This window comes from Strongylocentrotus purpuratus, unplaced genomic scaffold (assembly GCF_000002235.5).
Source record: "Strongylocentrotus purpuratus isolate Spur 01 unplaced genomic scaffold, Spur_5.0 spur5_contig_840, whole genome shotgun sequence".
Taxonomy (NCBI): domain Eukaryota; kingdom Metazoa; phylum Echinodermata; class Echinoidea; order Camarodonta; family Strongylocentrotidae; genus Strongylocentrotus; species Strongylocentrotus purpuratus.
In genome coordinates, this window is record NW_022145547.1 from 1,847,078 (window position 1) to 1,873,902 (window position 26,825).

General features: G+C 37.3%; 1 protein-coding gene across 1 annotated transcript in view; it reads right to left on the reverse strand.

Annotated features, from left to right (window-relative positions):
* Positions 1-22,682, reverse strand: part of LOC115925222 (A disintegrin and metalloproteinase with thrombospondin motifs 6-like) — a 43,463-nt gene extending 20,781 nt beyond the window's left edge. The window contains exons 1-4 of the mRNA XM_030988821.1: positions 22,457-22,682; positions 18,489-18,572; positions 17,556-17,707; positions 824-867 (exon numbers count right to left, since the gene is read on the reverse strand). Coding sequence (XP_030844681.1) covers positions 824-867; positions 17,556-17,707; positions 18,489-18,572; positions 22,457-22,519 — 343 coding nt within the window. The 5' untranslated portion in view covers positions 22,520-22,682. The remainder of the gene's footprint in view (positions 1-823; positions 868-17,555; positions 17,708-18,488; positions 18,573-22,456) is intronic.
* Between the last annotated feature and the right edge of the window lie 4,143 nt (positions 22,683-26,825).

Genomic DNA, 26,825 nt, shown 5'->3' on the forward strand with positions numbered 1-26,825 from the left:
AACCGATAGATCTGATTTCATGATTTATCAGAGCATATAGTCACTGTTTAACGACAGGCTGGTCTGTGATGATTTGACACGACATTATTATATATATTCCCTAGTTATATTCTACCCAAATTAACACCAGATTCCTTTTGTCAAAAATCTGTTTTTGTCTGAGGTCCAAGTTTTCCTTTTGTTAGATGTGAACTAGACCCAGGTTTAGGTTAGTAACTATTGAACTAATTAAGATGTACACCTACAAACACATACCGGTACACACAAATACACAAAGAAGCTTTACTGAGAAAATTCAGGATTTTGAATAAGCTGTACTTAATTAAGCACACGATGTTTTCATGTCCAACTTGATATACTTGGCTTGAAGATGGAAAAAGAACAAATTGAGAGAGTCCTGTTTTCGCAGAACAAATACCGCTGAGCATACCTGTTTCCATTCATTATCCAAAAGATACTTGTTTACAAGTACTTTGCTAATTTGTTTTAATTCCAATCTAATTATATCTTGCCTTCAAATCTATACTACACAAATCCCTCCTTTAGAAATGACTTTAGGGGAACAAACTTAGTCCAAGCAGCATCCTTCTTGGAACAAGAAAATTCAAATAGGAGAAAAAAGAAGTAAAATATAAAACTTGTTTCTTTCCTGGTTCATTTTGTATGAATTCTGTGGTAAATGTGAAAGTCTCGACTTCTTTTGGGAGCTGATACGGAACTCATTTAATGATGAATTACGAGACCAACAAGAGCTATGTTCCTGAGGTAGTACTTTATAAGGAATGTCATAGCACTGTTGCTAAATTGAAGGGAAATTGCTCACCAATTGTGCCGCAAGGCTGGTTGAATCTCATGCAAAGATCGTATCTGTGGAATAAAGAGAAAGAAGATACAGGTTATTTAAAACACCAAGGAGAGAAGAAACTTGATGAGAAACGGAATTCATGCTTAATCAGTTGTGATGAAAGATAAGAAAATCATTTGATCCCCATCCTATGTTGTAACCTATTTCATTAGTTTATTTATTACATCATTGACTCACTTATCCATTTATTCACTTATCTCATTTTATTTCCACTTGCAGTTCGATGGTCATCTAATTTATCTGTATAATTGATCCATTCACTCATTAATTCAGTCATCCATTTGTTCATTGAATTTGTTAATTACTTCGTTAACTTGTGCCTCTAGTAATTCTGTGAGTAATTCAATTATTTATTGAGTAACGAGTCAATTTATCCATTTGTATACCCTTTCTCAAAGTACTGAATATATATTTCTCTTTGTTTCCTTTTCCAATTAGGTACTCAAAAGAATATAACTGAATATAACTGCATTATTTCATAACCTTTCACCCAATAAACCTCAAACACGTCTAGCATTTATCACAGGATCAAGATATTCAATTGCATAAAAAGAAAGTTTTCAAACTATGTCACAGTTCATCCTCCAAACAGAGGAGAAGAAAAAATGGGATACTTGTATACTTATAGAACAAAAAAAGAATAATACAAATATTAACAATGGTGTAAGTTTATGAAGTTCTTTCCCCCAGATAAAAAGTTCTTTGAGATGCCACCACTGGGTGAGGGATGGCATATCAAAATATAATGATCAAGCGCTTTCAGGTCGAGTTCAATGAATGCATGAAGTTACAACTTTCAATATCATTTCAATTTAAAGATTCACTCTCCCCCTCCATCTCTTAAAAATATAAACAATCCTGTCAATCAAAGAATAAAATGCTGAGTCAATCAAATAAACAAAAGTATTTCACTCAACACTTTAAATGCTTTAAATCTATCAACACAGCTAGCATTATCATACCAACATGAAACTTCTTTCAAATACTGAAACTTGCAACAGATATAAAGCAATTGGGAGGGGGAGGGGTGTACCTCCATTCTATAAAGTAAAATATATAAGGAGAGAATTGAATAGGGATCATAAGAGAAACATATGGTTAGGGGGATAAACACTGGGGATAAAATGCTTTTGACTTGATCTAATCCACAAGAAGAAGAATTTAGAGTGCAGAACAAGTGCTTCCATCTGTTCTCAGTACACACTCTCTCTCTTTCCAACCATTCAACATACTTGTAACATTCATGTGGTATAGCTTTCACTATGTAGTCTGACGAGAATATAGGCCTACCAGAATATCATCAAGACGAACCCAGACACCAGCTGTGGCACACTCTTCACTGTCTACATCATGGATTCAATTCTACACTGAGAAAATATTGTTTACATGGCCCCACACATGAAATGATACATTAATAATACGAGAAGAACAACATAACAGTTGACTAGTCAAGTCTAGACAGTCCCAAAGTATAAGTATTGGGCGATAAAAACGATCAAAGACAAAGCAACAACATCAACAACGACCTAGACAATCCATGGTGGGGTTGACACGAGGGAAGAATAATATGAGAGATGGCCGCATCTTTTTCTCTCATCTTCTCATCTATCTTGCCCTCTTGCTAGTGTGATGGCTTCACACTATTGTTTCAATCCTATTTTATCTCCCTCAATATGATGATGACTTGCACATGTCCTCCGGCCCATTTACTACCAGTTACCATGGTAATGGAGCATGGCAAGTGCCCCCTATTTGTAGAGATGCGTGATGGAGTAATAACAAGATGGTGGGTCTTGTTGTGAACTGATTGAACCTGTCCTACATTTGTATTAACATCACCTCCACCCCTCCCCCAAAAAAATCCACAAAAAAAAGGCAACAATTAAATTTTTGAACAGAGTGAACTGAACTGAAAAAACCCGTTAGCAACAGTTGTTGAAAAACGTCTGCCTAAAGAAGGTCATAAGTGGGCTCTTATGGGTTGAGACAATGGTATAAATTTTCCTTAAAATTAAAAGTGCTCCTCGAGTTATGACATGATTTAGGATCATTAATATAGCTCTCGATTACAATTTTTTTTTTAACTTGAAAAAAAAAATTCCACATTCTTTTTCTTACTCTCTATGCCAAATCAATTAACAATTCAAATATCTTCATGTGAAAAGATGAGAGTTCTTTTAAAGTGGGGGAACAAATGGAAGATGAAACGGGTGTCTTGAAGAGTATGAAACAACATGGGGTGACCACTTTGTCCATCAACTAGGACCATTTTGTAAACGGTATCACCTAAATCTACCTTCCTCACTTCTTTCAATCTATCTAACTTAAAAACTAAATTGTAAATGCATTTGCACTTGGCTATACATGATACATCTCCTCAAAAATTGTTTAACCAACAACAGTATTCATATTTTGATACTAAATAAATGCTCTAAAATATAAGTGAAATCCTTTGTGTCTACCATCCAAGATTGCATAAACAAAATCATCATATTTCTCTTTTCTACAAACAAGATTGTATATTTGGTATCAATCACAACTCTAAATCTAGACACTTTGTCAGGGATATCCTCCAAATATCCTCCGCCGTCTGAAAAACAGATTTCTGCTTCGTATCGGTTTCTATAAACTCCTCTAGAAGCTGGCATAAAGCTGGCATGACGATCGAGGGATATAGGGTAGGTAATGTCTGAACAAACAGCCTGGGCTTACAAGACTGGATGTCAGGTTGACAAGTGGTTTCACTCTGATCCAGAGAGGGCTATACACCTGTATCCTACAGATTAGTCATGATGTGTTCATACTTGTACTTGATCTTCAGAAAGCAACACACCTGCCTGTATACATGTACCACAGAATAGCCTGTGGTCACACTTGAACTCAATAGAAAGCAACACACCTGTATACATATACCACAGAATTAATAGCCTGTGTTCATACTTGATTTTGATCAGAAAGCAACACACCTGTATACATGTACCACAGAATAGCCTGTGTTCACGTTTGATCCAGCAAGAGCTATACACCTGAATTCTACAGATTAGTCAGTGCGGGTGTTCACACTTGAACTCGATAGAAAGCTATGCGACTATACACTTGTATTCTACTGATTAATGAAGCACTAATATTTGAAATTCGTATTTTTAATAAATAGCATAGCCACATGGTACCCCCTAACAAAAAGTTTGTTGGTGACTGCAGGTACACCTACAACAGGTTGGTACAGCAGAGGAACCTACATGGATGTCTGTATGAGCTGTACAGCCGTCACCAGGCTAATGACAGGTGTGACAAACACTTGGCAGAGACCGGAACCCATCGTTTCCTATCTCCTGTTTTGAATCTTCTTCTGCATCACATCCTAATGAACAGGCAAGTGGTTACCCCAACAGATTGAATGAGTACATAACGGCATGAATGTAACCACAAACACATGGTCTATAACATTCATTAAATCATGTACAACTGCCAGGTTTACTGACTGACTGAGTGCAAGTGTTGCTAATGTTTTAAATAGGCAGTAGGTTTGCTACATTATGATTTTGGCTTACTTTGGTTTTCTAGCTAAGCCTTTTGTATAATCTGGAACTATAACTGAATCCTTTATTTATATTTTGCCATCATGATTTTTGGTGAAACCTCCAAGAAAATTTGTAGACCCATGCAATTTTTCTATTCCATGTGAAAAGAAAAATGATAACGGTAGTTGAACTCCTATGCACATCATGCACATCATGCACATCATATAATCTCAACTTGATAGGCAATTATATTATGCCTCCTATAATGTCTGTGCTCTCACAAATGCCCATAAATATATGTTTGAACTGTTTAAAAGTGAAATCACTTGAATAAGTAATCTAGCATGCATTACTCTACAATGATATTGCCTGTTCAGAGCCAGAAGGGTGTTAAAGGTAAAGAGCAGTTCTGGTCATGCGATTGCATTGTGAAAGAAACGTTGTGGAATCGATCAGAAAAGGTTGATCATCTAGCATCTAGCATCTGCAAGGTTCTGGAATCATCAAAATGATAAGAAATTTGGCCCTTTCTTCGTAAAGTTACAAGCACTATACACAGAAAGATGTATATGGGACTACCCTATATCTCTCACAGACCATGAGAGAAACAAATTTACCAAATATATGAATAAGTAGGAGGTTTCCCGGCAAATTTTTTATCATCATGTATTAGTCAAAACATATTCTTTCACATGATTGGTAATGAGAGCTTCCATTTCATTTTTTGAAATTGGGGCGTTTCCAATACTGGTCTTTACCTTTAACTCTGTTTTAAAGTAGGCCTATAGATATGAGCCTTTCTGGCTCCAAACAAGTATGGAATGTAATATCTATTTAAGTACATTGCAACAAAGTATCTAAATGCAAACAAATCTTTCAATAATACTGGATAACAATCAAATGGAATATAAAGCTCATGTATCTACTTCGGATATCTGAGCTGAAACCGGTATTGGCTGCAGATTGAAAATAATACTAGGTGATGGGGTTCCCTGTAAACAGGAAATGCAAAACACTACGCCTTAATGGGTTTGGAAGAGTGCTTGGATGTCAATGAAATGGGCTTTTATTGGGAGTAACAGGTGCACAGGGGGGATAATTTAGGAATAAGGGGACAAGAGGGGGTAGTAACATTATGGAGTCTAGGCAATGTGTCACAGTAGGTTTACTAGATGGCTAACAAATACATATGTGGCAAGGGTTAAAATAAGAAATTCCATTTTTCACCTAATTTGGATCGAGTTACTTGCAACAATTTCTTATGAGGTTCATGGATATGAAATAGGATTGTATTTTGCCTGAAGAAATGAGTAAAGTGCATCAAAAGTTAAATTATATTTCATACAGACTAAAGAGTATGGTTACTATGTGATATACCTGTGTAGTACTACCCAAACATAGCCCCAGCATTCGGAATGTTTTGCACATATTTAATGAAAAAAAGAAAAATGTGTTGGCCATTTAAAGCAAATTATTAATATCTATTGAGTTTAAGGTGACATTATGTTGGCTTATAAATATTTCCCATATCCATTTGGTAAAAAAGTAGGATTCGTTGAGTGAAATTTATCACAATTATTATCAAATTACCCTTTTTATGGAAAAAATGTAGACATATAGTTGTTTATCTTAACAATTTGCTAGATTGTTGATGTAAAATATTAGCAAATAGACTGTGGCTAATTTGACATCAACTATTTCTAAATATTAAATGGTTCCTTTAAAGATTAAGAGCATCCATCATTGTAGAGAGGAAGGAAGAGAGAGTTGATGACCTGATAGGGAGTGCGTTGGCAGGGGGAGGTCAAGAATTAAACAGGAGGTATACAGGGTAAAGAATGAAAGAAGGGAGAGTGAGAGAGGGCATGTCAAATAACTAGATAATCTTTAAAAAAAATAACAAAACTTAGAAAATAACAAAGTAAATTAAAGTTAAAAAAATACAAACTGGATTTTGTTAAAACTTATAAAAGTTATTTTACAACTATTAGTCTATATCCCCCAACGTGATGCTCCTCAAAGGGGCGGGGTTCTAAACTAGCCATGTGGGAAGGGAACAGGAAGGGGGTAAAAACCACAGTGTTGGGGGTGAAAAGTTTCTAGAAGAGGGGAAGCCACAGAGTGATTGGTTTACACCGGTATACACTGAGCAGCTTAACGCATACCAGGCCAGCATGCAACATTCATGCTATGATCCAACTTGATATATTTGTCAAGATGACACATATAATCATTCTCTACCCATGTGTCATGTAGAATTATAACCATATGCGTGCCTGAATATAATGTGCACTGACTGTACATACATTTTGCAAGCTCTTTGTTTGGTTTGTTCTTAACATATTTGTGATCCATGGATATACATATCATAAGTATGATCCTCATATATGTACAACATGATGTAATACATATTTTATTACATATGAATTAGATCATAGTTTGAGATGGGGCTTTGTTTAACTAGAGGCAAAACTAAAGTATTTACCAATAATAGTAGCACTTGACCAGTTGGCTTAAAAACCAATGAACAAAACCAATTGATTCTATCACAATGAATATATAAAGGAATTACATTAAAATATTCATATCCAATCATACAAATAAAGACCGCATTTTGATTTTAGTACAGTATATTCCCACTGCTTGACCCCTCCCCCTCTCCTGTCTACATCTCAAATCACGTTGCCAAATGCTCTAGACTCTGCAGCTCACAGAGCAATAGGAAGATGGAGCATCAGAAAACTTGGTTGAACTGCAAGGCAGACAGACAAGAATCAAGAAAACAGTATCCTATCTTCTGTGAAATAGGAAGCCTGGGTGTAACTGTTTTCTTAGAATGACATCAGATACAGAAGCAGTAGGTGTCCGTGCTGTATCACCAGTAATCACCCCTATTCCAGTGATAATGTTTTGGCTTCAAAGCTACCATTAAAAGGCAAAAGTTCAATCCTTTGCTTCGTGACATTGTTTTCTTCACCATATTCCACCCTTTAGTAAGAGTGTATCAAATGAAAATGTACATCAAGATTCCACAAAAAAGTATCTTGCGTGAGTAAATATGAGGGGCGGGGGTTCACCATCAACAGTTTTCCATAAATTATCTGGCAATGTCTCAATATTTCATTCACTTGTAAGAGGAGTAAGGGGACAATTTCGGTAAACCAACAGAACATATTCTAGGGCAGATATCCACAAGATTCATATGCAACCGATCACACTGATACCTTCATGAGGAGTTTAAGTGAGTAACTGAACAGTTGTAGAAACGCTTGGTTCCATCATGTGCAAGACACATATGCATCCCACCAGTGTAATCGCAATCCATGTCATAAAGGAGGGGTTAAATTGAATCGGACAGGGTATGTTATGGGTGATCAGTTAATCACAACTCAATCCTAGGCCAGACGCCTTGTACATCTCTGAAGAGAGAAGGACCCGTGATGAATCAAACTGACTGTATCATAAACCGGCTATTCCCTAGTGACATTTCAAATTGGCAACTCCCTTCACATTGAAGGACATACATGATGTAGGTGTGTGAATGTATTAATACATTCATGGAAGCTTAGAACCCCTGACACATTATGGGCACATTCCCAGGTACCTCAAATACCCAGGTATGGTACATATTCCCAGGTACCTATAATACCCAGGTATGGTACATATTCCCAGGTACCTCAAATACCCAGGTATGGTACATATTCCCAGGTACCTATAATACCCAGGTATGGTACATATTCCCAGGTACCTATAATACCCAGGTATTCATGTGCATATTTCCAGGCTCTAAAACTACCCTGGTATTATATGTTACATATTCCCAGGTACCTGAAATACTCTGGTAATGTTCAAATTCCCTGGCATCTCATATACTCAATTGTCTTAACCTATGGGGCCTTCAATACAGTATCTCAAACATCTGCTGGTCTCCAAACTCTATTAAAACGAGCATTAAACGTGTACAAGAGAGAGAGAGAGAGAGAGAGAGAGAGAGAGAAGGAAGAAGAGAAAGAAGAGAAAGAAGAGAAAGAGAGAGAAAAGAGAGAGAGAGAGAGAGAGAGAGAGCGAGCGAGCATACGACCTGGAAGAATGATTTAGATGGGGGAGAAGAATTGCAGCAATTTGCCATCTTGAGTCAATTGCAAAATGGGTAAGGGGTTGGAAGACAAGTTCAGAAGCTCATTCACCTTCCAATCACCTCTGTGACAAGTTCAGCACAAGGTTACACTGAATTCCCTCTCTCCTGCTCTCTATCTTCCCCTCTCTCTCTTTCGCACATTCTTCAAACAAGCTGGATTTTAAATACTCTACATTCATTTACTTCATTTAGAAGGGGGGGGGGAATCCTCTCACTCTAAAACCTATCATGTATGATGGCTCAATTTAAAGAGCTCCGTACCTAGTAAGTTCATATCTTATGCTGCTAGTCTCTGTGGGTCATCCCATATATGAACAGAGTACACAAGGAATGACAGAAGTTAGAATAAGCTTGATCACTGTATGTGGTTCTAAAGTCTAGACTCCAAGAGAGCTCCATGTACACACCCCTTCTCAAATTTTTCATGAACTATGTCACTTAGTAATTAATATTGTATCTATGTCTTAGACCATATGAAAATAAGACGGAGTGTATACACTTTGTTAGCAGACATAGGACTTGTAGTCCGATTGATGATGTATGTCTTGATGGTACTGACATAGAATGTTCTACAGGTGCTAGAAACCTTGGGGTCACATTTGATAATAATCTATCTCTGAAGACTCATGTGAACAATGTATGCAGATCTGCCTCATTTGCGTTGCATAAAATCGGTAGCATCCGTCAGTTTCTTACTAAAAAGACCACCCAGAGACTTGTTCAGTCACTGGTCATGTCTCGTATCGACTTTTGCAACAGTCTTCTGTATGGTCTTCCTGATGCACAAATTAACAAATTGCAGAGAGTACAAAATTCAGCTGCTAGACTTATTGCAAAGCGTCGTTCACGTGAGTCCATCACTCCACTGTTTAGGGAGCTTCACATGCTAAGAGTTAGGGAACGAATTGATTTTAAGATCCTCTTGCTGACTTTCCAATGTTTGACAAAAACAGCTCCAGTCTACCTTCAAAGGCTGATATCAGAATACTTACCATCCCGCAACCTGCGCTCAAACAATAAATCACTCTTAATAGTTCCTGCCACCAATACCCAGTCTTATGGTTCCCGAACTTTTTATGCAGCATCCCCTCAACTCTGGAACAATTTACCTCAATGTATAAAACAAGCAGATTCAACAGACAAATTCAAATCCATGTTAAAAACCTACTTTTTTGTTAAATAGCCTTTTTCATTTGCATATGCAGCCCCCTCGATTGTCCACTATCTATTATGTATAACTTAATATTTGGCTGTAATTCCTTCTCTTTCTATTTTTCTTAAGCGCTTAGAGACATATTGTGATAAGCGCTATACAAATGTTGTTAATTATTATTATTATTATTATTGATTTAATTTAATGACTTAAAAAAAGGTCTAATTCATATACATCCTGTTTTTACACAATATCATTCATAATATATATTGTATTACCGATTATGAAGAAGGATAAATCAAACTATACAGAAGAATAGGTCACAGAAAAAATGGAATGCTATCATTGGCTAAACATTATCTGTTCTTTTCTCATTGGCAATGAAGATAAACCAGGAAAGTGCAAATGCCTCGGTCCAGATTAAAAACTTCCTCTGAACGATTACGATATGATAAAATAATGTTGGACAAACAAGGAAGCTCGATCATGACCCATTGAATATGAGAGACCTAGCTGGCAAGGTCAGCAAGGTTTGTTTTGCTATCCTGCTCACCACCAAACCAGAGACCCTACTGTGAGCTCAAGAGTTCTACCAAGTCAGTGGTCCCACGGAGTCACATTAACGTATGGGAGGGAGCAGGTACTACCAATGGGTTGCACGCTGAGTTCCGGTGACTGTGGAATGTAATTGGCCATTTATCCTCTATGGAGGAGAGATTATTACTTCTGACAAGTTGAATACATAGGAGACAAGGGGAGATTAAGAACCGGTGCACAAGTTCATTTTCCAGTGCATCTGGGTCTCTCCATGGGGCTTGTATCATTCATAAATCCAGCCAAACATTGAATGCACTTTCACAAAGGTGTGTCCATAGTAGCCTTTCTTACATTGCTCGTAATCGGTCATCGTAAACAAGTCATAATGACATCACCTTGTTAGTAATGATGATCATCAGGTCTTAAGGCCCATGAGCATACCCTAACGTCGATTTCAGATGACAAATATCACAACTCCCAGATTCATCAGCAAATAGCCTTTTCTTATTATGCAGAATACATCCAATGAAAACATAAATGAACACTATATTCACCTTAAAGTCTAGGACCTGAATCAATAATATAACACTACTTTATTTGTTCTCCTTTGTTTCTTAATGAGTTGGGGAGGGTATAGGGGGGGGGGGGGATGTTCTCTATGAGAAAGATAATCACACTGTATGTTCCATTTATTCGAAGTCTCCCTGTAGTAGTACATGGCCTTTAAATCAATGAACTACCATTTATCCTTGAGTTAGTTAACATGAATATTATTTGGGCTCCGGATATCACAGGTATATTGTCCTCGATGAGCTAAAAAGATGAATTCTTGAGTGGAAACACACAAACTGATGGCTACCTGCCAAGGTATACCAACTTCTAACAAACAACACATCACGTCATTTCCAGACGGAAATAATTCAACATGCAATCATCTGCTGAGAGCCAGAAGGACATTGACAAATCAAACTTTTCAAAGAGTTAACACCTTTCTGTCTCTCGTTGATGAAATAAATGGGCCAATGAACAGAAGAGTCGGACAGGAATCTACAGATTAGCCTCGCTTTTGGTAGTGCGAAAGGACAACGCACTACTAGTGATTGACTTGTATTCCGAGAAACCGACTGGACTTGTGACGTAAGGAACGTCTAAAGTGCGTACATTCTACAATCGGGCTCCACGTCACGTGTCTTGAACACAGAAAATAGCCCGACCCGCAGACCTGAGAAAATTTGGTTTGTGTTTTGAAAACAAAGAAGAAAGTGGGTCATGGAAGCAAAGAGTGAACTTTTAGAGGGAGGTGAACTGGTACTGGTGTGTTTGGGTTGGCAACCTGATAAAAACATCATCATCATCTTGTGCTTCTATGCGCCCTTTCTCCATCATACTCTGCGGCTGTTTGGCGATGTTTGGAGGGAGCTCCGTCGCTGCTATGATGCCTTCAGTAATTGACATTCAAGATTTGTGAGATGGGCTAAGACAACACTGTGATGTGTCTAAGGGTCTCAACCCTGAACTTTACAAGTGTGGTTTGACGTCAAAGAGTCACTGACATTCAGTCCATCACTTTATATGCTCCTTCTCATTTCAGCATGGGTTCTCTTCAACAAAGTGCAAAAATGAGTCCAGGCAGTCTTGAAAACGAGGGAAAAACAAAATCATGTTTTTGAAGACTACTCACAAGCTTTTATGGACTATGCTACCAGTTCTATGAATTAAAACCTTCTGACGTAAATCAGTTTCACGGGGGCTTCGATGCTTCCTCTGTTTATGGTGGGTCTTTTTAGAATCCCAACGACAAAGTGCCCTCAACCAGGACCTATTGTCTTACTGCTTTTTTTAAAGCCCAGCATCTAAAAAGATACCATCTCTTGTCCAACTTTTAAAAGGTGGAAAGTTATTATTATACTTTCCCCTTTCATTATATGTACATGTACATGTGGAATACCAAAAGCTTTTACTAAAAATCATTAATATACTTAGCACAGAAACCTTCTTCTTATTCAATTTTTGAACAAAAAAAATAACATGATACTGGGCTTTGCAAGCAAGTCCTGCCATGCCATGCCATTTGATGAATAAGAAGAGCATGTATAGTCTTGCACGCAATGTTGTTTCCTCACAATCATATCAACCGATGATGGATACATCAGACTTTCAAAGGAGACTGAATACGAGAGGACCAACATTTTAGTTCTATGCATCAGTCCAGGAAGGGGTAACACTTCCTGGTGCAAGTATTAATGTTAGCAAACAAACAGTGCCTTTCCCTCAAAACATAGTTCACATAGCAAAAACATAAAACTTGAAAAACATAAATGGGCGTTGTAGTGTTTTGCTATTATACTATCAAGACTGGGAATTTTCTACAATTTTATCTTCGACAACACCATGCACCCCCGGTCCGACACTAGATATGAGAGTATGGATAACATCCGCTCAACACCTGCGTCACCCAGTAAACATTTATGAATGGATGAAATATAAACCTTGATGGTTTCTCTTCACCCAACATCTTTTCCTTTCATCTCATCTTCCCCTGACGAGACATGACACCAATTATGCACAGAATGCGGGACCGTGGGGGCAGTATTTGTTTTCCCAATGCCAGAGTACAAACGAATGGTATGCAATCATGTTTGACTTGCAGGTCTAATGATGGCACGGTATCATGCCGACTGAGTCGCAAAAATGCAAACCTGCTTTAAAGGGATCCGGTAACTTTGTCTTAGATCCTTTAAAAAAATCCTTGATTTAGCTCATGCTGCAATGATAATTATATCCATTTAGGTGAGTCAGGAACCCTAAGAGTTTTACAAGCCGATCACCTGCCTGATTATCAAGATATTTATGATTGAAAATCGAAATCAAACTTTGCGTTTGCCAAACGGTTTTCATAAAACTGTCTATTGGGGAAAACGAGTATGGTAAAACCAGTCACTCAAAGGCTTTTACTTTTTTGAGGCACTTCTTGATCATTTTGAAGCGCAATTCTTTTAGGACTTCAATATAACACCATATCACAGACACTGATAACATGTAGGGCTGTGCATCTCAGATTTAACATTGTTAAACGATCCCTTTAAAGATGCATTGCCATTACTACGTGGTGATCACAGGATATACCCCAATGATGTTTGCTCCAGGCTTCAAAGATAGAGAGGGCTTAAGTTGTGATTGGGTTCTAGGCTTGTTTTGTGGTTAGGTGAGGTGTTGGGTTCAGGGTAGATATTGAACTAGAGTTAGACATTGACCGTAGAGAGTTTAAAGATGATGAAACACATGTATCATAGCACAAACTCAATGCTGATTATTTATTACTAAGACATTCATGGGTATTTTATTACTTTCTTTTTTATATAACAAATTGAGAACTCTAGATTTAAAATATATGCAGTTTTTCCATTACAGAAAGGCTATAGAATTTATGAGACATTTTGTGCATGAAATGTCTTCATTACATACATTAGAATACCCTATTTCCATTGGCTGAAATAATGGATATTAAGGATGCATCTTCATTTTCTACTATGCCCAATTCTGTGGGTTAATTGCTCTACTAGCTCTCCTCTTCCATTTTCCTCTAATTTCCTATGTGTATGAAATGTTTTATAGTTTGTTTATATTATGTTTTTTTTTATTTATTGTATATTTTGTGTATTTTTATGTGTATTGTAAGATATTTGAAATGTAATTTGTGTACAGCAGGGCTCCCTTGGAAAGCAGGCCTTGGGGCTTGAATGGGACCACCCTGCTTTTATAAAGAAGACATGAATACTACTAACATTCTTTTGATGCTCCAAGCAGGTAGCCTAAAAATACCGTAGTATTTTTGATGGCACCTAGCTATCAAACCATGATGTAACACTTATCCAAGCCATGCAAATGTTTAGGTAATAAGTACAGTATATACACCCACCCATCTTGTGTAAGTGCCAAAATACCATCATCAAACCAGTTGATGCATAACATGCTTTTGTTGTGTGCTGTGCTTGAATAGTTACACAAAATCTGTTTAAAGTGGAAAAACAGTTCTTAGAAAGCAACAATTTAATTTTACTTTATGACATAAGTAAGAAAAGCAATTGCCTCTCTTTTCCCTGTATGTATTTACTGACTTCTATAATTCTAGGCAAGGCAATGAAAGCATCGTCTTTAAATTCTTCTTTTTTTATGGTCATAAACAGTTCACTATATCTTGATCATTGTTCTGTTGGTAATGATCTGTGCAAGCTTTGCATCACTGCTCCTAAAGAAATAATTATCCTTAAAGAAATGATCCTTTTTATTTAAAAGGTTATCTCATACTTCTGATAGGGTAGACCAGGGGGCGTTTCACAAAACTTGTCATCAGTGACAAATGACAGTTTTTGTTATAAGCTACTGAAATCCTTGTTTCTGATTGGTTATCAGCAGATTTGTCATTAATTTTTGTCAGTTGTCATTGAAAAAAGGCTTTGAGAAATACCCCCCTGATGGATGTGAGTTCAAACCGATCAAAATATGTAGACTTAAGAACTCAATCATTCACACCCTTACCAAGTTTTGTAATGTTTAAGTATGTTTTTAATTCATTTGTACCAATTTTTGTTTCTTGAGAATGTGCCGTATAAGAGCTTACATCTAAAGGCGTTCAACAAAGGCCCTCATTCAACCCGTCCACTTTTCATTCTTGAGTTACAAAAAACAACAACAAGAAACAACAAGAAAAAACATCAAATTTACAAGGGGTATGAATAATTTAATTGTTAACTGTAAGTGTAGAGTGTAATGTACGGGGCATAGATCCATAAATATTTAACATTATATCGGGTCTACTCTGTGATGGGTGGCTGCATTGCTGGTTGATCGCATCATTCCGATCTCGGCAAGCGTATCATCTAGCCTAGCGACAGTCAGACGAGGGAGATAGACAGGAATGCTGATGTGGATCCCAGTCGGTAAGGGGTACACATTAGCGCCCCTATCATTCAACCATCTCCCTCCACACACCACTACATGCACCTCCCACACTCCACTAATAGATAACCTTACACATTCCCCAAGGGTCATTGGAAGGTAAGCTACCGAGTGGTTGGAAATGATGTTATACAATATGTAGCGCATGTGATTTGGTTTATATACCTATTCCTATCTCTTCATGGTTAATGCCTTCACAGCATTGGAATAGGAGGTGAATGAAATTCAATGAGTGACTTCTTCCCCCTCCCACACCCACACCACCCCATCTCCTTTAGCAAAGTTCTTCTTTTCCCCTTTCTCTATTATATATTTTCTGTATTTTCTCTCTTCCCCCCACCCCCTCTCTCTCATTCTCTCTCTCTCTCTCTCTCTCTCTCTCTCTCTCTCTCTATATATATATATCTCTCTCTCTTTCTCTCTCTTTCTCTCTTTCTCTCTCTCTCTCTCTGTCTCTGTGTCTCTCTCGGTCTCTCTCTGTCTCTCTCTCACACTCTCTCTCGCTTATGCACAAATGAACTCATTCTCCCCGTCTCTTCATTTAAGTATTTTCTCTGCTATAAAAGACAGAGTACCTAAGAGGCAATAGTCTTGAATGTTGAGAAAATGTAACTATACAATCACTAGGATATAAGATCCTAAGGGACTCCACACTACTTAAGGATTACTGAAATATTTATACGATGCTGATTAAAGATCTCACAAGGGGGGGGGGGGGGCAAGTTGGGCAACACATCTACATCTACATAAGATCTATTCCAGGAAATACACTGAGACATAGGATTTTGATGATGCAATTTTGTGATTTTCACTTGTTTCTCTGAAACTTTATACTCATATTCATGTGAGAGACAATATCTTAACAAAGAAACCCCTTGGACTACCAGTATAAGATCCGTTTGATGACATTCATAGGATTCTGCCTAAAATGTAATATCCTAAATGATTCTTTTGTTTGGTAAACAGTACACTTATGAGGAAAGTGACTAGCAATTTCATATTTTCACTCACTGAGACCCTTAGTCGCCAGAGTCGATTGGGTTTTATCTAATACTATTGCTCCCTCTTTCTCACGCCATTCATGCTTTCAATGTTCACTGATCTTCTGGTTGATTCTAGCTTGCCTCACGAATGCACTCTGATCAAATGAAATATTGAGATATCCCCAAAGGCTTTCTGTTTGTACCTAAACCTAGACAATACCTTTAAAGTCCAACAAACTTTGCAAACAGGAAGCATCTACTTAATAATCTTACTCCTCTCGCTGTCAATCCTGTCATATTCAATATCAATCCTCCATCTACCCTCAGGCACGACATCATGCATACAGGCAGCTCTCCTGCTCTCCTGCCTCTCTAGTTCAACTTTTCAGCATCTCCCATCTCTAAACTTTGTTACCTCTAAACATTGTTTAAATAGGTTATCATGTTCCCTACCCACTTATTCCAAACACATTTCATTCAACATTACAAATTCTTTTCTGTTGTATCTGTAACTATGATCTTCAATATCAATACATTGCATCCAAATGGAGTACATGCCAAAATATGTGAGAATAATGTTTCATAACCATAGTCCACATAAAAACACTCAATGTACACTTGCATTTGAATAAATTGTGAGCGTTTCACATTCTTTTCATTAGATTAAGCTGTAGTCCCTGTAACTAAAATAAATGTTGTATCATTTGTGTGTATTAGTATGTATTCACGATTTTTGTTGCCAGGAATGTATATATCATACTGTCACTTAGCCAGGTTTTTAATTGCCAACAGACATGTTCTTTCACAATGAAACAGGTGGATGGTTCCATACCTAGGATGATCATATGCTGATTGCCAGAAGGACATTAGCTGCTATCCTACAGCATAGGGTTAACACCCCTCTGGCTCTAAGAGATAAATGGGTTCTTCACATGCAATGGGTCTCCTGAGGAGGAACCCCATCCTACATCCTATTCAATGAACAGTGTTTCCACTTGATTATCTATGGGAAACATTCGAGGGGTACATGCACATTTGCTCAAACTTTTCTCTCATCAATTAAAGAGAGACACTTAGGGCTTTGGCCTGCTTGTAGTTCGATTAGGCTTCGTGTTTGGGTTAAGCATAGTGTTTTAGTCCTGGACCCCGTCTAACAAAGAGTGATCCAAATCAATCGTAAGTCCTTCAATCAATCGCAAGTTTGCAGTCTCCTATTACATAGTTGCGATTGATATAAATCGCAAATAAGTTGCAATTAATATCATCTCTTTGTAAAACGGGGCCCAGGGTTGAAGTTAACCTTGGGTGGTATTGAAATAAAATGAATAATATGAAATGAACAAGCAGCAACTGCAACTGTTGCTAGAGGATGTGTCATACAACCAGTGGAAGAACATACCTTGTAATAAGCACTGCATTATCATGGTTGGGAAAGACCAGCATATCGTTGGAGATGTTCATGTTGTGGTTTGGAGCTGGGTTCATGGCATGTTGCCATTCACAGAAGCTCTGCAATGATTTACCAGCCAGATGACTCAAGCTCAGGTTTCTCTGTAATGGTAGGAGGAACCAAAGGTAGGTCATCATAACAAATATGCCACTGTCAAGGGCAGTGAAGGATAATGGCATTTAAAGATAAAATCCTTGTAACCCGGTATTTAAAGGCATTGTTTAACAATGTTAAATCTGACATACATGGCCCTACGTGTTATCAGTGTCTGTGATATAATATTAAAGCCCTACACAAATTGCGCTTCTAAATGATCATGAAGTGCCTCCAAAAAGTAGACTGTACTGTTATAAAAACTGTAAGGAAAACAAATTTTAAAATTTTGAATTCCAATCATAAATATCTTGATAATCAGACAGGCGATCGGCTTGTAAAAGTCACAGGGTTCCTGACTGACCTTAAGGTTTATAATTGTCATTGCAGCATGAGCTAGATTTTGTTTCAGAATCTGAGAGAAATTTACCCAATCCCTTTAAAGGCTGCACTTGTATTCCTCACTCTTTGAATCAAGAGCATGCCTGCCTAATATCCGATGCATTATCGATCTAAGCATACTTCACATTTTGAAATGTGATATACAGTGTACCTGGGGTGAAGAAAAAACAACCTAAAATCACCCTGAATTAAAGCATATATCAACACAACTAAATGTTAATGTAAAAAAAAGAGTTATATTGGCTTGTGCATAATCAGCTAATTTCCTTAGTAATTGAATAAATCTACTCTGGCAACATTTGGCAACATTCTTACTCTCTACTGGCAATAGGATAAACTTTGTATTTGCTAGCCCCGTCTCTTACTCAAATTGGAAACATTTCTTACCTGGTCTTGTGTAAGGAGCAGCATCCTGGTGACGACAACGTTGATAGCATTCTCTATACTCCCATCATGGTAGAGATTGGCCACCTGACCTCAACAAAAGCATAGAACAATACATGCATATCATTATTTCAATCATGTAACAATATATTTGAATAGAAATTGAAATTAAGTATTTATTTTTCCATTGGGAAATTTGAGTTTCACTTGTAAAAGTTTACAGAGATCAATTTACAAAAAGAAATATAACATATGATAATAAGTACATGTAAAAATGCTTTATTATTGCCAGAAAAAGGCAACTCTTCAGAGAATTCAAATTTCGATTCATAATACTCATAATTGGACAATCAGTTAAGAGAGAGAGCAGTATGTGCAAGTTGAATATTTTGAGTAAATCCCACTCATAATAATGACACATAAAACGTGTCACATAAAATAACACATAAAATAATCTCAACAATACCTTCAATTCTAATCCTAAATATAGAAACTACAGGATATTACAGATAATTTGTTTGTTGTTTTCTTGAACGATTCCTTCTAACATAATTGCGTCACTTCATTCATCATTGCTATGCACATCAATGTTTGGAGGAATAGGATACAGTGTTTATCAAAAAGAATCAAAATCGTTTTCCACACAACTTGAAAGAAATGCTCAACATTTATCTGAGAAAAGTCAACCTAGATTTATGACAGCTTGCCAGGCAGACAAGCTAATGATCTCTGGTTGATATAAGATCTCCAGACAGACTCCTAATCTCAACAAAGTTTATCCTGGAATCCATCCAGATGTCACACAACTCTCTCTGCTTCAAACGTTTGGATGCCGCCCCAAAATGCTATCCACAATAAAGGGATACATTACTACAGCACCTTGTGTTGGGGAGGTATTGGACTTCTAAATAATCTAGTAAATGTTGTAGCACTCTGATACATTGTAAATGTTTCTATGAACTGTATCTTAAAAACAAACCACTTAAACAATTAAAAAAAAAAAAAAATCTACCAGGCCACCCTTTCTTCAACTCCATTCCACTCTGCTCCTGCCCCTACTCCCACCCTTATTTTGTCTCTCTCTCTCTCTCTCTCTCTCTCTCTCTCTCTCTCTCTCTCCCTCCCTCCCTACCCATCCCCCTCCTGCTTATATCTTCCCCCACCTCCCATTCCCCTCTCCCTCACTCTCTCTCAAAGTCTCCCTTCACCCATCTACCACTCGTACTGCAGAAGCCATCGGTCAGAGCAGAGGCCTGTGACTGACCCACACCAAGTCAAATTGTAACGCAGATGAAATGAAGTGATGACACTGATATACATCTAGGATAATTACAGTAGTCATGGAGTATGGTATGACAGGTTCACTTACACTATTAAAACCCCCTCCTAACTCATACCAGCTTTCATATACATTATACATGTATATGACCTATCTCATACAGTGTATTCCCAATCTCTTGGTTACTCTGCTACAGCAAGATTTCAAATTGCCACAGTAACAAAACAAAAATTAAATGTTCTGTATGTTCCAAGTAAATATGAACTTAAAAATATCTATGAAAGTATGATTCAAGACTCTCAAATTGTGTTCCATTTGTGGCAATGAGCTCTACTGATGATTGAAATTTAACCCACTGACTACGGGTACAGGGTGGTTCCTGTATTAAAGGTAAAGACCAGTTATGGTCATGCGATTGCATTGTGAAAGAAACATTGTGGAATCGATCAGAAAAGGTTAATCATCTAGCATCTAGCATCTGCAAGGTTCTGGAATCATCAAAATGATAAGAAATTTGGCCCATTCTTTGTAAAGTTACAAGCACTATACACAGAAAGATGTATATGGGACTACCCTATATCTCTCACAGACCATGAGAGAAACAAATTTACCAAATATATGAATTAGTAGGCGGTTTCCCTGCAAATTTTTTATCATCATGTATTAGTCAAAACATATTCTTTCACATGATTGGTAATGAGAGCTTCCATTTCATTTTTTAAATTGGGGCGTTTCCAATACTGGTCTTTACCTTTAAAGCCTATGGGAATGAGAGCATTCAGTAGTCAACGGGTTTAGAGGATACACATACTTCTTGCCCAATCATCATCAGAGCGATTCTTGATATTTCTTTTAATAAACAGTTAGAGATGAAGATTTACTGATCTTTGCTTCACGCACTGGAAGATGACTTATAAATACAAAGGTGTCCAAACGCAAAGCTAATTCACATATCACACATTCCCTACACTTAATGAGGATCGTCTAATGAGATAACCATTTACGTCAAGTAATGGCATCGATCCTTTAACAGTACTACAAAGTCTATGTTCATAAAGCGAGCTAATATTGCTGGTAACTTGGTCTCCCTAAGTTTGTCCCTCAACTTTCCCCTCCCACTCCCCTTCCTCTTCCTCCTTCCTAAGCCCACAAATAACTTATGAAACTAGAGTTTGCTGCTTTTATAGACTAGAAACTATACTCAGGGTACTGTACTAAAATTAGACACATACAAATGTTATCTGTCTATGAGTACATGCATGCTGCATGGAGATCCATTTTAAATTTTTGAAGAATGCTAGTTTTTGAATAAATTTGTCATTACCTGGTACTTGAAAATTTGTATTCTGTATTTTGTATCCCCTGTGGTTGTTTCATTATTCTTGTCTATTTTTTTCATGAACCACCAAAGGACTAGTTTTATTATTGCATGGTCACCTACGTGTATATATGTACAGTACATGTATTATGAAATTTCAGTGATATTGTAAATCAATTTACTGCATTGTATAATTCATTTATCGTAATGATTAATCAGAAAACTCATTTCTTAGAGATCCCAGTCTTCAATATCTCTGACACAATCAACATATGTTTGTGGTTGATTTGTTTAAAGTTAAAGTGTGCTATCATCTCCTGTACACTCAACACTGGCACGTTGGTATTATAAGCTCAAACTGGTTCCCAGTGCTTGGCAGTCATCCAATTAACACTTCCATAAACTGCTTTATAATTTTCAACAAAGAGCATTCAGTTGTCCAATTAAGATACAACAAAATGTGCACTATTTGTAAAAAATAACGATGAACTCAGAACTTAGGAAAGGTATGGGGTTACATAATGTAATTTCATGCTTAATTACAAAGTCCTTACAAATCAGACTGCATCACATAAGATACATCCTCGTCATTTCTGAAATCATCAATACCTTTCATAGAACCAAGTGTCAAGAGTAATAAGTGGGACTAGAGCATGACCTCAACCCAATCACATGCCATATACCCTATCCTGCTCAGGCTCTCGACTCTCAATCCAACATGGCAGTTATGTCTTCCTTTCTTATCAATCGCACCTCAAACTCAGCAATCACTGCCACAAACAGGAGGGAAGGAGGTATGAATTCAACCTCCTGATAAGTTTTACCCTCTCCTTTGTCTATGTGATGCCTTTCATTTTTTGTTTCATCCTTATTACAGTTTGGGGTCATCATATATTTTATTACAGTCTGTAGCTCTAGAGATTAGAGAAGGTTATACCAGAGCTGTCAGCTATAACAAGGGCCCCCGTCTTACAAAGAGTTGCCACTGAACCAAATCATCGCAAGTTTGCAGTCTCCTACATGTATCTCTTATGTACACAGTTGCGATCGATATTATATTGATAGTATCAACTCTTTGTAAGACGGGGCCCAGAACTTAGCATCAGTATTTGTTGAGGAAATCAGAGATTCCTAACATATACAAAAATTGAAATAACAACAGGAGCTTTGTAATCAGAGTTTTTCATGCAATCTGCAGTATGATTTACAACAAATTAGTGTGGTTCTCGGGGCATCATTTCAAGGAAACAACATAAGTTTAAGTTCCCTGACATACCATTAGACTTCTTAATGAAATTGACACACATACTTCAATGAGATGTCAGGAAACTTGTACCTAGGACAATTTTGTGAAACAACACCCAGGCTACTTACAATGTTCATGAGAGTGAGGAGGTAAGATTCAATACTGGTCTCTCCATGGTAACCCATCATCATCTTATCAGCGACCACCAGTGTTTCTACGTTCCTCTCGGTGCTTAGACTGCTCACTCGCTTCCTTCGGTAGTGGGCCAGGTATTCAGGATCCTGCAGCTTCTTCTCTACATCATGGGCCAGAGAGAAATCACTGACGGATTCCCACCACTCCTGCTTCTCCTCACGCTCTGCAAGATAAAAAAAAAACAAAGATGGCTACTTAATGAACGTGATACATTAGTAATCTAATGACAGCAGATAGTATACCTATGCAGAGCCATCTATCTATACAAAGAATTTGGCCAACCCGGTTCGAGTTGGACACCATATGGCGACTACTGCTTTGTTGGGCAAGCACAAAACAAAAGAACATATGCCATGTTGTGACCCAGTGAAACCAAGTTGGCCAAACTCTGTGAAAAGAGGCTCTGTGTCGGTGTATCATATTTCTTTGTTTTCTTCATTCAATTACAAATGTCCATTTTTAACAATCTGACAATGATACTTTGTTTTTATATAGTACGTGACAAATTGTATTGTGGACAAATTGGGACTCACCCATAGGAAAAGAGGGTCCAGCTAGTGATTTCACTTTACATTTGTTACCTCAGAAATACTTACATGTACGCCACTAGATCGATTTAGGTAAGGGTGGGGTGTGTGTGTGGCGGGTGGGGGGGGGGGGACAAGGCAACACTTAAACCTAACAATATTTCTCTTTGATTTATCAATTAATGAAAGGGCTCTACTTTTATACATGCATATTTAATAAACAATTATATTCGTTCACTGTGATTTGAAGAAAAAAATCCATGTTCTTCTTCCACTTCAAGTCAGCGGAAGGAAATTTAAGTGCAATTTGAAGATATCCTCATGGCAAATGAAGGCATGTACATGGATGGATGGAAACCTAAGTATGTGATTGGTTTCCTAGTTTATGGAACAGGCTATTTCCTATCAATTAGTTGGATACTCCACGATGTACACACACAGACACACACATCTTCACATCATTCCCTAATGAGATATAGGAACAGGTGTAGTGGGATTTACATGCCGGAAACAACTTACAGGAACCTACCCCAAGATAGCATGCATGGAGGAACCCGCATGGAGTAACTCGCATGGAGGAAGCAAGGGCATCACACTTTATAGCACAACCTTTGCCCTTGCCTAGCTCTTCCCACCTTTTCTCTGTCTATCTTCTATCTCTTCTAGCCTATCTTTCCTTTTCCCATCCATCTGTTGCTATGTTTCCTTTCTGCATCTCTCTCTCTCTTTCTCTGTCTACTGAAGATAGCAGAAAATCATGCCTCTTACTCTATCTCAATTTTTTCCCTCTCTTTATAATTCCCTCTCTATCCTCTCATCTCGTCCAGCTTTCTATTCCATTCAGGTCCATCTCTCCCTTTTTCTTCCCTCATTTCTCACTAAATCCTGATCTGCTCCCCTTTTCTCCCTCTCTTCTCCCTTTCCCTCTCTCTCTCTCTTTCTCTCTCTCTCTCTTTCTCTCCTCTCCTCTTCTCTTCTCTCTTTCTCTCTCTCTCTCTCTCCCTCTGTCCATGAGATAGAACAGACATTGATTTCTTTTAAGAAAATGACACTTTACAAACTTGATATGTTATTAGTCTTTTCTATGTGGTAAGCTTTGAATGTGCAGTGTCAGTTCAGCTCTACGTCCTGAAGCATTGCTCCTATGCAAGCGGTACAGGTCATGAATGAGAAGTATGTTTTCATATCTTCATATCAGTTTAACAGCTGGGTCATTCCATGAGGTTGGGTAAAAATACTATGATGATTTCACTTTAAAATTGGTATGAGATCTTCACCTACATATGAAAGATGTGGAGAGGGTGCACATTGTGCGTGAATGATGACGGGGGTAAAAATAATTTGTAAAGCGCTTAGAGACAATATTTCGTAATAAGCTCTTTATAAATCCAGATTGTTACATTATTATTATGTAATCATCCATTCAATATTTTCATGCAATTAATAAATATAGTAGTACCTTGTTAGAATCATTCAAGTTTCAGTTGCTTCTCTTCAAAATTTTAACTAAATATGCATTTATTTATTTTACCATTGCTACATGGACATCCCATTTATAACATTACATAAACTTTGGGTTCATAACATTGATTCATCATGAAGCTAGAGTACTTCTAAACATAGTTAACTATGAATTTCATGCTCAACCAAATTTAAGCAACCATCGTTATGGTTGATAATATACATGGGTTCTCACTTCTGGTATGAAAACCCTTGGAATGACCCAGCTGCAATAACTACCCCATGTCAATGCTTCCTAACTCTTTTATCCTCCCCAGTCCAGGTTTGTATCAGACACATACCATCAAACATCTAACGATAATCATAGATGGCCAATCAATGTACATCTACCAACAATTAGCCTTTGAACTAAAACTCATCATTAGAACAACTTCATATAGTGGCGACCACCATACTAGTATTCAAAATTCAGCCAGCAGTAATAAATAAAATTGCATAAAGATACTGACATATATATAATGCACTATGATCTGAAATAGCTCTTAATCTGTTTGTTATAGTTCTTTTGACTCAAAGTGATTAGGGATATTATATTGTAAAATATTGATGATTATATCATTGACTTTGTCACACCTGAACAGAACAGACAGAATTGCCCAGACGTTACACAAACACGCTAACTATGTGGAACACCTAGGGGAAAACTCAAGCATTCAAGAAAGATCACTTCACCATAGGCTATCCCTGTCAAGACCTCATAAACAGAAGAAAGAAGGAGAATATCAAAGATTGTTGTTTGGTAGCTGGCACACAATGATGTCAGGAGGGATGTCAGGAGGGATGTCAAAGGCAAGGTCATATGTGAATGGAGTTTTGACAAGGGGAAGTTGAACAGAGGTGGATGTGATGTATTAAGGATGATTGTCCAACTATACTGAGTGTGCTCCCTCTAAAACAGTTCCTTCGTCCTCATGGGAATAACTGGAAAAGTGTCCCTTTTGTCAGTCATGGTCAAATTAATTTTCAGTGCATGTATAATCTATCCTGACTGACCATAAAGAATTTTTAAAAAAAGGTTGTAAAGGGATTTTCACAACAAAACCTATTCAGATAGAATATGCTTTGCTGTTATGAAATATGAAAGAAACACTGAAGTGAAGGCTGATAATTACTTATAGTTTTGACCTACAGTATTTCATTTTTATTCTGATATCTTATCCAGATGTATGGTTTCCAAAGTCTCTAAAGAGCAAATTTTCTAATATTTATCCCTAAATCCACTGTGAGATTGGAAACATTTGATATGAATCAGGAAGACCCTCTCATAGATCTCACAGAAATCTTAAATGTGATTGGCTGTTTTGGAAGTTGTTGTGTGATTGTCATCAAAGTCGACAACCAATCATAAATAACTTGATAAACCCTGATCAAAAAGCTTGATTGTGATTTGTTGTTTGGTGACTATCAACAAGCTTTGCAGCCAATCACAAAGCCTATATATATATATATATACAGAGCCTATATAGAGCACATCAGATGGCTTGACTTTGATTGGTTGTCTTGGTGATTGTCAGATTGGATGGCTATGTGAATATAATTAAATAAAGACTAGCTGCAATTGGATGATAGTTGTTTCTGTTAATAACTAGACTAATTTCAAAATAAATAGTGTATATATATATATATATGTGTAAGTATACTCCTTGCACATCTCCTGTTTGCTTCCATTTATGAGATTTTAGTCTAGACAAGAAGTAAATAAACAGAAAGTAGTAGTGGCACAGGTCAACATGTCACAAGAAATGCCAGTATAATCTTGAAAGGTTCTCACAGCTTCTTTGACCGAATTACAGGCTAGCAAATTTCTGCCCTATTAAGTTTAATAATAGTCCCTCATGTAAACATATAACATTAATTCAACAGGAACAACAGCTCCACTTCTTATAAGGTGAAGTTCAACCAATATCCGTTGTACGCCTAATGTAGGGTTACTCTCTCTAATATTGAAAGTTTTATGCCTGGCAGGAGAAAAAATAAACCTGACCCCCTCCCCCTCAAGTCTCTAAACATTCCTGAGTTAGTCCCCTTTTCAGCTTGTAAAAATATTTGGCAAAGACATACACAAACCGCCTATTCAGCATTGAAGAATATCTCATGTTAGAGAAGTTGTCGTCCTAAAATAGTCATGCCAAAGAAAGTAAAGGGAGGGGCTATTTGAACGTCTAAAGTAACATCAACATAGAGCTTGCTCATACTGCCTAAGAGCATATTTATAAGTTGTTTCTAGGAATAGAGTGCCAGGCTAAATGTTCTA